The sequence below is a fragment of the Uloborus diversus genome, chromosome 5 (genome assembly GCF_026930045.1).
Source record: "Uloborus diversus isolate 005 chromosome 5, Udiv.v.3.1, whole genome shotgun sequence".
Lineage (NCBI taxonomy): Eukaryota > Metazoa > Arthropoda > Arachnida > Araneae > Uloboridae > Uloborus > Uloborus diversus.
The window spans coordinates 91,936,118-91,949,736 of NC_072735.1; the positions used below are offsets into that span (position 1 = coordinate 91,936,118).

General features: G+C 36.2%; 1 protein-coding gene across 2 annotated transcripts in view; it reads right to left on the reverse strand.

Annotated features, from left to right (window-relative positions):
- The window catches only part of LOC129222150 (uncharacterized), a 28,579-nt gene continuing 14,960 nt past the window's right edge, over nt 1-13,619 (reverse strand). The window contains exons 3-6 of one of the 2 annotated variants that reach the window (XM_054856606.1): nt 11,054-11,194; nt 8,715-8,815; nt 3,805-3,921; nt 1-171 (exon numbers count right to left, since the gene is read on the reverse strand). In XM_054856606.1, the coding sequence (XP_054712581.1) occupies nt 3,806-3,921; nt 8,715-8,815; nt 11,054-11,194 (358 nt within the window). In that variant the 3' untranslated portion in view covers nt 1-171; nt 3,805. The remainder of the gene's footprint in view (nt 172-3,804; nt 3,922-8,714; nt 8,816-11,053; nt 11,195-13,619) is intronic. The other variant, XM_054856607.1, reaches the window with a different exon arrangement.

Genomic DNA, 13,619 nt, shown 5'->3' on the forward strand with positions numbered 1-13,619 from the left:
TACATTCAGCAAAAGTTTATTGAATAGAAAAACATTTACATTTTCGCAAGGAATACTGTTAGTTTAGGTGGGAAATGCACACAAAAGCAATCACAAGTTCATTCCGGAAAATGTCCTCCTTTTCAATGCACTATTCGAGCGGGACTCGGAGAAGAGTGCCACCTTTAACACCTATAAAAGCAGAAAAGCAACATGTTAAATAATGAGCAGTCAGTGTTAGTACGAGAAACCTCATTCAGGCTTTATCAAAGGATGAAAAGGATTAGTTTTCAGCAGAAATATTAACTGAATCATGTAATTAACTGAAAGTCTGCCCCCTCCTCAATCGTAGTTCACATACTGTACATACGGGAAAACGTTAAACTTTATTGAGCAATCACGATTGCTTATTGTTCTCATTTGACGGTCCTTAGCGTTGTGGTTCCTTTTTCAACTTGGACCAGGGGCCTCTGCAGCATCACCGCCCACCGGCCTCTGGTCCTGAGCACTGTCCCCCTTTAGCCGCTTCTCCTGGTCAGTGGCGTCCATGTCCTACACACACACACGCTCACAAACATGCACGCTCACACACACGCATCCTTACGCACATACACACTCCCACACACACGCCGTTACACACATACACACACACACACACACGCCGTTACACACATACACACACACACACACGCCGTTACACACAAGCCTATACATGCACGCACGTGCGTCTGCACATACAACTATACGCACGTAACCGCCCAGAAGGAGTGGCAGGCTTGGGGGGGGGGCAGGAGCCGTTTCTAGAAACAATAACCCCAATGAGTAGGGTCCTGTCGTGATTGCGAAAAACATAATTTGTATTCAAAATTTCAGAATTCAAATTAATTTCTTTCTTCTTTTTTTTTTCGTTAGACGGATGGATTATGATAGCGTGATTGCTAGGCGAGTTTGGCGATAAATAGAGTTGCGGAATAATTTTTATTTCATTTTTTTTAAACATTACAAGGAATGAAATGTGTACAGAAGACTAGAGGATTTCTTCCTTACCTAACATGGTTGTTCTATGAATTTAAAATATTATTCTTCAACAAAGTATATCAATGTTTGAGGTTTTAAATTTCCAGAAAATATTTCGCTGCTAATTTACATTCATCTGTTTCTGATAGAAACAGCAATAAATAAATAAATAAATAAATAAAACTCCCCTCCTTGGTTTCCGCTTCAAATGAAACGATAAAATCAGACTTCAGAACAAAACATTGTTACTTTTAACTACTTAAATCACCTGATTCTTAATAACCGCTATACTTTGAAATGTTTATTTACTCCTTTGCATCTTAAAAACGCAAGACACTTTATTGCCGTTTTGTTTTCTCTTTTGGCAAACTTAACTGTTCTTTTTGGCTAACTTACGTGTATAAAACCAATTTGTCTTATGTTGCTTGTTAAGGCTTTTGCCCTTTGCAATTCACCAGATAACTTCATTTCACGATTAACAGAAAAAAATAACGTTCTACCAACCATAGCTACAGTAATGCATTACTTGTGCGCATGAGCAACATGATGGCGAATGAAGCCATCTTAGAGTCTCTGATGTATCTACGTCATGGAGGTGAAGCAAATTCATTTCCGTTCTGTTAGAAGTCACTACCGCATACGAAGTTTTATTTTCTACCGTACCAATAAATTTTAAACTGTGAGGTGAAAATTCAATAGAATGGTGCATTGAATGTTGTTTTTTATGCCAATGCATTCTCATTATAATAAATGAAAATAAATATAATGAATTAGTTGATTCATTCGATACAACTGAGGGATGCCTATGTTATTAAAAAAAAAAAACTTAAATTTAATTGCCAACTGAAGCAGAAGACTGGGTGACGATGGCTTTAGCTGAACTGATAAAGATTTTTCCTGAACTAACGAGGAAACCGTAAGAGAGAAGTACAGTAAGAATAATTTGGAAAATCCTTAAAACAAATATATTGGCAGTCAGGGGGCTGTCTGACCGCTTATGATGATGCTAGCAATGATGCATTCATAACTGCTGAACTGATTAATTTTCAGCGAAATTCTTTTGGAATGCTTCATTTGACTCAATGAAGGTTCATCTTTTCAAGGAATCCTTTTTGCATCTATTTTAGGGTTGTACTTCTGTATGATGTACGTTAATAATTTTCATCACTCAGACACACTCCCCCCCCCCCCATATTTCCTCCTTGATAACAAGAACTTCTCCTAAATTTAAATTTAAAAAAAAACCCTAACCTCGACTGCCTTAGTTCATACCATAATGAACTTCGTGCGTTAGAACACATATAAAGTTCAAATATATTTCTTTTCTTTTTTTTGTAACAAAATGAAAGATAATTACAACTATTCAGTTTTGCCAGTCGTAAAAGCAAAATCAAGGGAGAAAATTGATAATCGTTTTGAAAACTTGATTAATTGTAAGAATTTTATTAGTTAACAAACAGAAATTTGTAGCAGATCAAAATCGTTGTTTGATTGAGGTGTTTTAAAGAATTTTCTACGATTGTGTGTCGAGAATGAAACCGTTACCAATCGCATAAAAAAAGCCCAGAATTATACTTAAAATTTATTTAAAAGGTTATAGTTCGAGCTCTATGTAACTCAAAAGTTCCGAACAAACTCTATCGTACTAGGAAAAATTCATTATTTCGATTGGTATCAATAATTTAAACGTGCAAATAAGTTTTTACTACCAAAATTGCGAAAGAATGAAAATACAGTTTTTAGCTAATATATCCGGGGGGAGGGGGGAAACTGAAGTCCTACAAAGATGTGACCTAGCTAAGAACACTCTCGATTAAGTTGTTATTCGAGTAAAAAATAAAATACAAAATCGGTTCATCTGTTTAGGAGTTACAATGCCACGGATAGACACACAAATGCACAAACACGTCAAACCTATAATCCTTTTCCATTTTGCATTGGAGTTTAAAAAATATAGTTCTCTAGAAAAATGTAAAAACTTATCATTTGATACAAATTTCCAGCATCACTGGTAACAAGTTCTTGCCTCCTTGCTGCCTCGATATTTTCTTCCTTAGAGATAGTTCAGTCTTAAAATGAATGAAGTAATTCGTTATTTCGATAGTGTTTAAAGTATGAGAAGTAATTTTAAACTCTTTATTTTTTTACTCAAGTGATACTTGTTATCTATTTTAAGCTTTAAAATGTTTGAAGATAAAAGAAGTATTTCTTGGACGTTGATCATCATGGAATACCATGAAAGAAAATTAATGCCTAATATCGCAAACGTGCGACATTCGTGATTTTCTGGCTTATCAAGATTTTATGAGTCAGTGAGAAGTAGAGGACTTTTTTAAGTTTTAGGCAAAACGAGTGCAAAAGACAAACACTAGGTAGGCTTTCACCGACCTTTTATTTTCTAAATTATGCTGTATAACAGCACCTGCCGGCGCTACTAGTACTGCTTCATGTCCTAAAACAGAGGAGAGTTTCTTTTACCATTTGTACTTGTTATCTTCTAATTTTTAATTTTGGCATTTGCACCTTTTTGATTCTAATTGCTTCCTATGGTGAAATCAGGGGCGTGGACAGGGGGAGGGAGAAGGGATACCTTTTGGACCGTCCCCAAGCGTGAAGGCGACCCGAGATTTTTGAGATGAGGGGTAAAATATGTGTAGGGCCGCAGGGGTAAACAATATGGGGGGGAGTCGTAAAACTGATTTGTGGCGGGCCCCAAAAGTTCTGTGCACGGCCCTAGGGGAAATCATATGGTAGGGATTCTAAAGTGATATTTTGTTGCAACTCTACCTTTTGAGTAATCACACTTACTTTATTTCTTAAAGCCATATTTGTTAGAAGATGAAGAGGACGATGTCATAATATTGTAGCGCATATCTCCCAGCTTCTGGGGGCTCTGGGTCCCATTATCTTTGCCAGCGCCAGCACCTGCGCAGGGGTTAGTCACGAATTAGTGGACCATTTAGCAAGCACATACAAAGCAGCAAAAAAAAAAAAATGTTTGTTAGAAACCAAAGAAGATATTTGTGTTTTAGCTCCTTGGGGATCATTTCGGTTTGAAAATCATTCATTCATGTTCATGAGAATGTATAGTAGCAATCAAGAATAATAACTGCATGGCAAAATATGCCTTGATTCTACAAGCATCCATTACAGATCTATAGAGATAGTCAAAACAAATTCTGAAAGTATTTTCAATGAGTTCAACGCATATTTTCTTGATATTCTTAATAGACCTGTGATACTTGAACAATCATCTATGGATTCTATTGCTAATCAATTTTGAGTTTAGAAATTCTCCAAGAGCGCCATAAAAAAGAAAAAAAGAAAGAAACCTCCGTAGATAAGGAAGACAGATAGATTTGTAAATCTTGTCTCTCAACTTTGCAAAACCAGAAAGTATGGTATTTTTTTAATCCGGAACACATGAAATTTAGCACCATTTTCACTTTCTTATTTTTGTCCCGTAACGGAGTAGCACCACCAAATAAAACCGATAAATTAAATAGATGATTAAAAATAGGAAAAAGCAAAACAAAACTTCAAAAATCAAAAAAAAAAAAAAACGAAATGGTTATGCTAAGTTTGTCAGAAATTTTCTTAACTTTCATAGCCAACGGAATTTTACAGGTGTACTCTTACACATACATTTTAAAACTACATGTGGCAAATGGAACCCCTTAGGAATAAAAGGCATGGCCTACTTGTGACACCTCTACGGGAGCCGGAATGGTACCCTTAACTAAGGTGTCCCGTTCAGGATGCCCCAGAGGGTGAACAGATGACTCTTCACACAGGGGTGCCCACCCCCCTAAGAGCAAGGGCGCACCCGACTAAATATCGCAAAGACTTCCCCCATGAGAAAAATAACCGTCAAAACACCCCCCTAAAATTATCAATGGCACACTCTGCGTCATGACCCCCCCCCCCTTGGGGGGAACCCCTGCTTCACAAGTTCAACGCATTCTTTGTCCTTCGATCAAGGAAAACATTCCCAATGCATGACTCTCAGTGGTACCCCCCCCCCCTCCATTGTCTAGCAATTTTATTTATTGGTTTGAATCATGAAGTAGCACAAGATGTTCGGATAATTTCTCATTGAGTTCAGCATGAAAAAAAAAATTAAAAGACTAGGATCTGGTGTAACATCTTTAAAATTTCTTATAGTTTAAGAAATTTTGTCACGTATTAAACTTTAAATTTCTAAACGCAATTCTAAAGCATTTGTAGTTTTATTTTATCATAAAAACTTCAAACTTTTTTTTTTTTTTTTTGCAACCAATGGTGCTCACAAAAAATTAAAAAAAAATTACTCATTTTCTATGAACTTCCCTAGTCGAGTATCATCGGAACTACCAAAAGAGAGGTATGGCATTTACTCTTTAAGTTCAGCAAAGACATTTACTACATTAGATTTGAAAAATGCATTTTTTCATATTGATTTTGAAGAAAACAGTAAGAAGTATACATCATTTGTCACTCATAATGCCCAGTATGAATTCCAGAAATGTCCCTTCGGATTAAGTGGAAGCCCCTTATTATTCCAGAAATATATTAATTGCATTTTTCGTGAACTTTTAATTGATCAGACCGTCATTATTTACATGGATGATATTCTTATTCCTTCCGTTGATGAAGTGGATGGTATAAACAAGTTGAGAAAAGTCCTTCAAATTGCCTCTGAGTATGGACTCGACCTAAATATTAAGAAATGCCAATTTCTCAAGCGAGAAATAGAATTTTTGGGTTATGTGATTAAAAATGGAAAAATAATGCCCTCTTCTTGCAAAACCTCTGCAGTTCAAAATTTTCCCCTGCTGAAGAATGTGAAAGACATTCAAAAATTGTAAGGACTTACTGGTTACTTCCGAAAATTTATTCAGCATTATGCATTAATTGCTAAACCACTCTATGATTTGCTTCGGAAATTAGCTCCATTTGTTTTTGGACCAGAACAACATCAGGCATTTTCTGTTTTAAAGAAAAGTTAACTTCTTATCCTGTTCTCGACATTTTTCGTCCTGGCGCAAAACTTCAGTTACACACTGGTGCAAGTAAACACGGATTTGGTGCTATACTCCTACAAGAGTCTTCGAATAACAACTATAACCCAATTTACTACTTTAGTAGAAAAACGACCCCTCAACAGGAAAATTATTCAAGCTATGAACTTGAACTGTTAGCAGTCATTGAAGCAATTAAAAAATTTCGACATTATTTGAATACTAAATTTCTGATTGTTACTGATTGTGACGCATTCAAGAAAACATTATCTAAGAAAGATATATCACCTAAAATTGCCCGATATGCCATGTTGCTTGAAGAATTTAATTACGATATAATTCATCGCCCCGCAACAAAAATGAACCATGTAGATGCCTTAAGTAGATATCCTGTAATGATGATAACTCAAAATTGCTTGACAGATCAAATCGCTGCAGCTCAACAAAATGATGAAAATTTAAAAACAGTAATTGCCCTAGTCAAGGTAAATAAAGTAAATGACTATGTAGTTAAAAATTGTGTTTTGTACAAATTGATAAATGATCGCGAATTGATCGTTGTACCCAAAGGTATGCAAACAGAGATTATCAAACATGTACATGAAAATGGTCATTTTGCAGTAGCCAAAACTGGTGATGTTGTACAACAAAATTATTTTATCCCTAACCTTAACCTTAAACAAGCTGTCGAAACTGTGATTTCTAATTGTGTGCATTGTATTTTGGTAAATAAAAAACGTGGAAAGCGAGATGGATTTTTGAATCCGATTCCAAAAGATGATCGCCCTTTAAGCACTTATCACGTCGATTTCTTAGGACCTTGAATGTCTACAAATAAGAACTATCAACACATTTTGACTGTTATCGATGCATTTACAAAATTTACATGGATATACCCGACAAAATCAACTACAACAAATGACGTTATTTCAAAATTAGAATTTAAGGAGAGTATTTTTGGAAATCCTTCTCGTATAGTTACCGATAAAGGCCCAGCTTTTACGTCAAGAGAATTTAGCGATTATTGTATAAAACAAAATATTCAACATGTAAAAATCACAACTGGAATACCTAGGGGAAATGGACAGGTCGGACGAGTCCACGGTACATTGATCCCCGTTCTTGCAAAGCTTTCGATAAATAATCCCACAAAATGGTACACATTTGTTCCAGCACTGCAGAAAAACCTGAATTCCACAAAACACAGAAGCACAAAATTTTCACCATTCGAACTCTTGACAGGTGTAAAAATGCGTTCGAACGAAGATCTAGAAATACTTAGTTTACTTGAAGAAGAAAATGAACAAAAATTTCATGATGATAGAGAATTGCTCCGTAACACAGCAAAAACAAAGATACTTAAAATTCAAGAGGAAAATACGAAGAATTTCAATAAAAAACGAAAAATTGCTACTCAGTATCAAATAAGTGACTTTGTTGCCATACAAAGAACTCAGTTTGGTACAGGTATGAAGTTACGACCTAAATTTCTTGGTCCCTACGGAGTAACGAAAGTCAACCCAAACAATCGGTATGAGGTCACCAAAGTTGGCACACACGAAGGTCCTCACTCGACTTCATCTGCTGCTGACTTTGAAAAAATGGACAACAACTCCAACCGACTAACTTTGTCCAAAAAAAAGGAAGAAAAAAATATTGGTGTTTTTCTTTTTCTTTTTTTTTTTGTGTTCCTGTTTAAATTCTGCTTTTGATGATGATCGGAGCGTGCAACTGACGTCGTGCTGCCTTCAACCCCACCTGATGATGATGACTACCATGATGACGACAACGATGCTGATGACTACCATAATGAAGATTACGACAACGATGATGATGCTGATGACGATGGAGGAGCAACGACTTGATGCCAGCCCGACTCCAAAGGATTTGCAGCCCCTCCCCCTCTTTTTTTTTCCTCTTTCCAAGTAACTTTTTAGAACATTTCATTTTTTTTTTCTCTCAACGAAATTTTACCAGTTCACGAGGACGTGAATAATCAGGATGGACGAGTGTGGTGATGTGTTATTTTCTAAGACACTTTATTAAGAACTCGAACTCTTGTGAACTATGTTTTTATTATTCCTACGCGCGGAGTGAAATTGTGCGTGACGCGACCAGTTTTGGCGGATTGAAAAGGAAGGAATGATGGGAAGTGTGGTGGAAGACGTGTTGCTCTCGATGTTTTAATGTTTCTTGTTCTATGTTCCTGTATTCGTCTTGTGCTGTCAATTATTAAATGTTTATTAGTATACGATGCCGTCATTATGCTTTGTTGTATGAAGAATACCCCTAGACCAGCCGAGATCCTTACATATATATATATATATATATATATATATATATATATATATATATATATATATATATATATATATATATATATATATATATATATATATATATATATATATATATATATATATATTCTTTTAGCTATGCTAAGTTAAAATATTTAGTTATAGATTTCAATCCAGAGTCGCTGAAAAGATTATTAAAAGAGGGGTTAGTTTCCAACTTCATTCAAACCAGGCTAGACAACATTAGTACTTGTATGTAGAAGAATCGAAGTTTCCTAGACAGCTTTTTAGTATCACTAAGAAAATTAGCATCATTATTTCCAAAGGACATTTTTTTTTTCGAAAGCAAAAAGGTTTCACATTCTTTGAAGGACTAAAAAAATCGTTTTACTTTAAAACAGATTGTTTGGGGCAGACTTACTTTCAACACATCCAGGGCTGAAGGAATTACTGGGTCTCTCGAACCCGTAACAGCACTCGTATTTGGTTGCTACCATCTTGGTACCTTCACCTGATGTCTTCCTGGAAGGAAGAAAATGAATATGTCATTGGCAATTCTGTAAAGCAAACTGATAGATTCTAGAAAGGAAATTTGTTGTAAGGAAATCTAGATTGGAAAAAAAAAATCTTAGGCGTAAACTCAATCTATAAGTGAAGTACACTTCCCATGATTACTTAACAAAAATTGTACAATAATGAGCGATGAGCGTCATTGTAAAGGGAAGGGGAGAGGATATTTTGGAAAACGTTTTCTGTGGTTTCTATAATAATCTGACTGAGAACTAATTGAAGACCTCTGATCACAACTGAGTCTTTTGCTCTTTGAAGTAGACTTGCGCTCTGCCCCTTACCTACATAAATTGCTGAGTTAATAAGAGGTAGTGGAGGGATCAAATCGGCAGTATCTCAAGGGAATGTAAGTGACCTTTTTAAAGTTTTGAATAAAACGTGTACTAATTCCAAACCGTAGGTTGGCTTTCGATGTATAGTTTTCCTAAATCATGCTGTATAACAGCATATTCCAGGATAGCTGTTATCAACTTTTGCCCCTGAACAGGGTTGCTGACGGATCTAGTTTTCTACCATAGATATCCCAGGGAAGACAAACGAACTTACACTCTACCTTGCAGCTAAGTAAGGTAATTCAAAGGCAAAAACGTAGGGAGTGGGTGACAAAAAGGGCTTTTGGCAAATCCCTAACTCTTAACATGCGACAACGCCTACTCCTAATGCTGTATGCTAAAAGGTTAAATGTGGTGGTGAAAAGTATTTCTGATGTTTAGTTATGGGCACCTAGCCAGTAATGGGCAGCTTCGTGCACTTTTCACACCTACTAGTAATCCATCACAAGTCTCTACCACAGTACTTTTTGGAACTGTTTTTACGTCTGTTCTATTCAAAGGAATTCTAAACAGACACTAAGTTCAGCCACATATTTTCGTCTGCGGTGGTTCTTGATAGCCGCCTCCTGAAAGCGAGATTAATCGCTACCTTCTTCGTGTTACGTTAAAAAATCAGAACCATGAACTCTCCATATCACGTGAAAAGCTTCCACAGCAGAAATGCCACGTTTTATACAAGACTATAGATGTAGTATAACTAGATACACAACTGCATGGCAGCAGAAGCCATTGGCCGCCCTTGAACGTGTGAATCCTGAATTAGACGGGCAAAAGCGTTGCCTACCCATGATGCAATTGCAAACACTGATCTCCAGTACCCAGATAGCACTGCGCGTCCACTGGACGTCCATTTATGTCCTGAACATCCAAATATGGTCCGATGTCAAAATCGATGAAATTTGACGATCCTTAGCGTCTATCAGGACGCCCCACGGACTAACTTTTTTTTAAGTTTAAGGATGACCGAAAGTGATAAGCATCTTTTCAGGACGTACTACGGACATTTTTTTTTTCTAGATGCCTTGGGAACTTATCTCTAAGGATATCCCAAGTCTCAACAAAATCAGTTGTTTTCAGGACATTCATCTCAAGTTGAAGGGTAAATTTTACTTATCAATTTTCTCAGCGACATTAGCTAAAAATCGTAGTGAACTATGATATACAAAACTTAAACGAGCTTTGAAAATACATTTGAGTTATAACTAAACATAAAAATGTGCAACAAATTTTTGAAGGAAGAAATTCTTAGAAAAAAAACTATTTCTTTAAAGGTTACATTTAATTAATTAATTTTGAAATAGGAAGCTCAAATTAATTCCAGAACTGATTTTAAAGAACCAAATAAGTACAAAACACGCTTGTGTTAATCCATACTAATTTTTTAAATATAGATGCAACGTTGACTGCATCCTCAGCAAAAATTATTTGCGATCATGCGCTTTTTGGACGTTTGCCCGTCTATTCAATTGTCTATGGAACTATAGTTTCTCGTTGTGTATCTATAGTTGGAGTAAACCTAAAGTGGCAGTGTTGCAGTGCTGTGATTAGGATCTGAATAGCCTTCACAATCGTGACTTGAACGGAAGATAAAAACACGACTCACGAAAATGACTGTTCTTACTTTTCAGATGGTGGGAAAGCTTGCTAGAAGCGATATATTGACTTAGGAGGAGTCCATTTTGAAACCTAGATAAGTATTATAACGATCGGATCAGTAAATGTCTTGTAATCAACTGACTGACATTACTTTCAGGCCAGACCATGCATTTTTCTATGTTGTTCTACTCTAGCTTTATCTACCGAGTGGCACCAGGTCGAGTCCACGAGTTCCTTGATTAAGTTACACTACGTGTCTCACCTTTCTATGCAGACGTATTTATTGTTGTTTCCTCTGCAGGATTCAGATTGCTGGTTCCAGTCACCAAAGGACACGTCACTGAACCATTCCTTCGGAATGCTGGAAAGCTCGGCCTCCTTCACCTCTGTGCACACGTTTTCCCTGGAGAAAGATCAAAATGTTATCTTTCTGTAGATGTTTAAGAGAAAAGAGAAAGGTTAGTAGATCATAGGCAGTGTCTTGTTCCCCTCAGAGAAAACTGCGAGGATCTGAAAATGCAAAAATGTACTGAGTTTGTGTTGCCCAGAGAAGTACTCCTTGGTGCTATAAAATAACTTTATTTTTTTCAGCTACCGTTTCGTACAGAAAGAAAATGTGCAATATGGCAGTAATCTTAAATATTATTCAGAGATTCCATGATTCTCAATTGTTTTATGTGAACCTTTACTTTTATACTTTAAGAAATTTATTCATTAACCATGAAAAGTTCATTTCTTAGTACACCATATTCAGGGGTGTCAATCCCCACCCCTGGTGCCAAGGTGGGAACCACCACCCACAATAATATGGAGACATTCCCCCTAAGAACAAGAGCCCCCTTTCAAAATGAGAGAGAAAATGGGCCTCAATCCCCCCCCCCTCCCTTTCCATAAAAATGTCAATGTCAATCTGCACCTGATCCCTAAGTGGGCATCCCTGCATATTACTTTTTATTCAAGATGTTTAGATCACATGTTTACCATTCAAAAAGTTTTAACTATTGTTTCTTCCTACAAACGAAAATCTTATCTTAAAATTATCAGTCCCCCCCCCCCCCTCTCCCAGTTTACCTCACATGCGCTTTCTTCTCCTTGTGATAGTGAAAAAACAAAAGCCAGTGGCACGACAGTCCATAAGGGTCAAAGCCAACTGTGCCCATATCAGTCTTCCTGACCAAGTGTTTTAGACTGCTAGGCAGATGTTTCGGTTAGGTGGTCAGCCGAGCGCGGAACCACCAGGGTTTAGTTCCCAAGCACGCTTGGTACTCGTTTTGTCGACCTACTGAAGGGATAAACAGCTGAGTCGACCATGTCCTACCCAGGAATAGAATCCGGGCCTGCGACGTGGGAACGCGAAGCGCTGCCACTGAGCCACTGGGCTTCTTGTGATAGTGATATATAAATGTAACCTCGAAATTGCAAACTTTCATATCCTAACTCAATTACCTTATTTCCGTCATTTTTTAAATAAATATAAGACACTTGACCAAAATGAGATGTAAAACTAAGTATAAGATTATTATTAGAGTCAGCAGTTGACGGAAGAATACATTTTTCTCATTCGGTTATCTAGTTTTAGACTCAGATGCTTATAACAACTTACTTTTTCTATTAAACACAATGATGAAGCAATTTTTATTAATTCTTATGAATGTGAAATGATCTGTTGCTTAAACTTTCGAGCGAACGACGTCGAAAATTAAGTTTTTTTAATCTTTACTAATAATAATGCTGAAAGTCTCTCTGTCTGGTTGTAGGGATGTCTGGATCTCTGTGACGCGCATAGCGCCTAGACTGTTCGGCCGATTTTCATGAAATTTGGCACAGAATTAGTTTGTAGCATGGGGGTGTGCAAGCGATTTTTTGAAAATTCGATTTTGTTCTTTTTTTCTTCTAATTTTAAGAACATTTTCCCGAGTAAATTATCACAACGTGGACGAGTAAATTACCAAATTATCATAACGTGGAACAGTAACAGGGGCGAGCAAATTAAAATAACAAATTAGCGAGAAATTCATCATCCATTATTTGTAAATATACTGGCGAACCAAATGACCTTTTAATTTTCAACTACGGGCAAAGCCTTGCGGGTACCACTAGCCGTTAATAAAGCACAAAAATTGCCAATTATTGCAAATGTACGTGTTTCTTGTTACAAATAACGCTTTTCCAATGCAAAAGCTGTAAAGTTATAGATATAAGAAAGGCAAAAAAAAAAAAATAGAAAACGAAAAATTTTTCAGTTACTACCCTTTCTTTACCTGCCCACGGTAGAACAGAATGCTTACTAAGCAGACGGCGAAAGACATCTGAAATAACATTACAATAACTTGGCAATTACTGTTACAGTGCTGGCCAAATTATTTGACTAAAGAGTTTTATTTTTATTTTTGTACATTATTCGTACTAAAATACTATTTATTTTACTGTTAAAGTACAGTACATACGGTACACTGATTATTACGTTAATTTAGCATAATTTAATATTTGCAGGCGGCAGCACTGTCTGCTTTGTTTATGTTCTTTGTTTATCTACCTACCAGGAACATAACCTCAATCAGCTTAAACAGTTCATATAGTTCTTTTTATTAGTGTGTTCTGTTATATTTAAAGTTAGTTTTAGGTAATTAGTGAGTATGTGTATGTGAGTATGTATAATAGTGAGTATAAACAATTTTTTACCTCCTTTTTTAAAAAGTTAAGAAATGGTGTAAACCTTGTGAAAAGTATGCCAGAAAGATTTAAAATGCTCATCAAGAACAAGGGAATGCATACTAAATATTAGATAATTATTTCACTATTCGTTAATGTGTCTATAGTTATGTAAT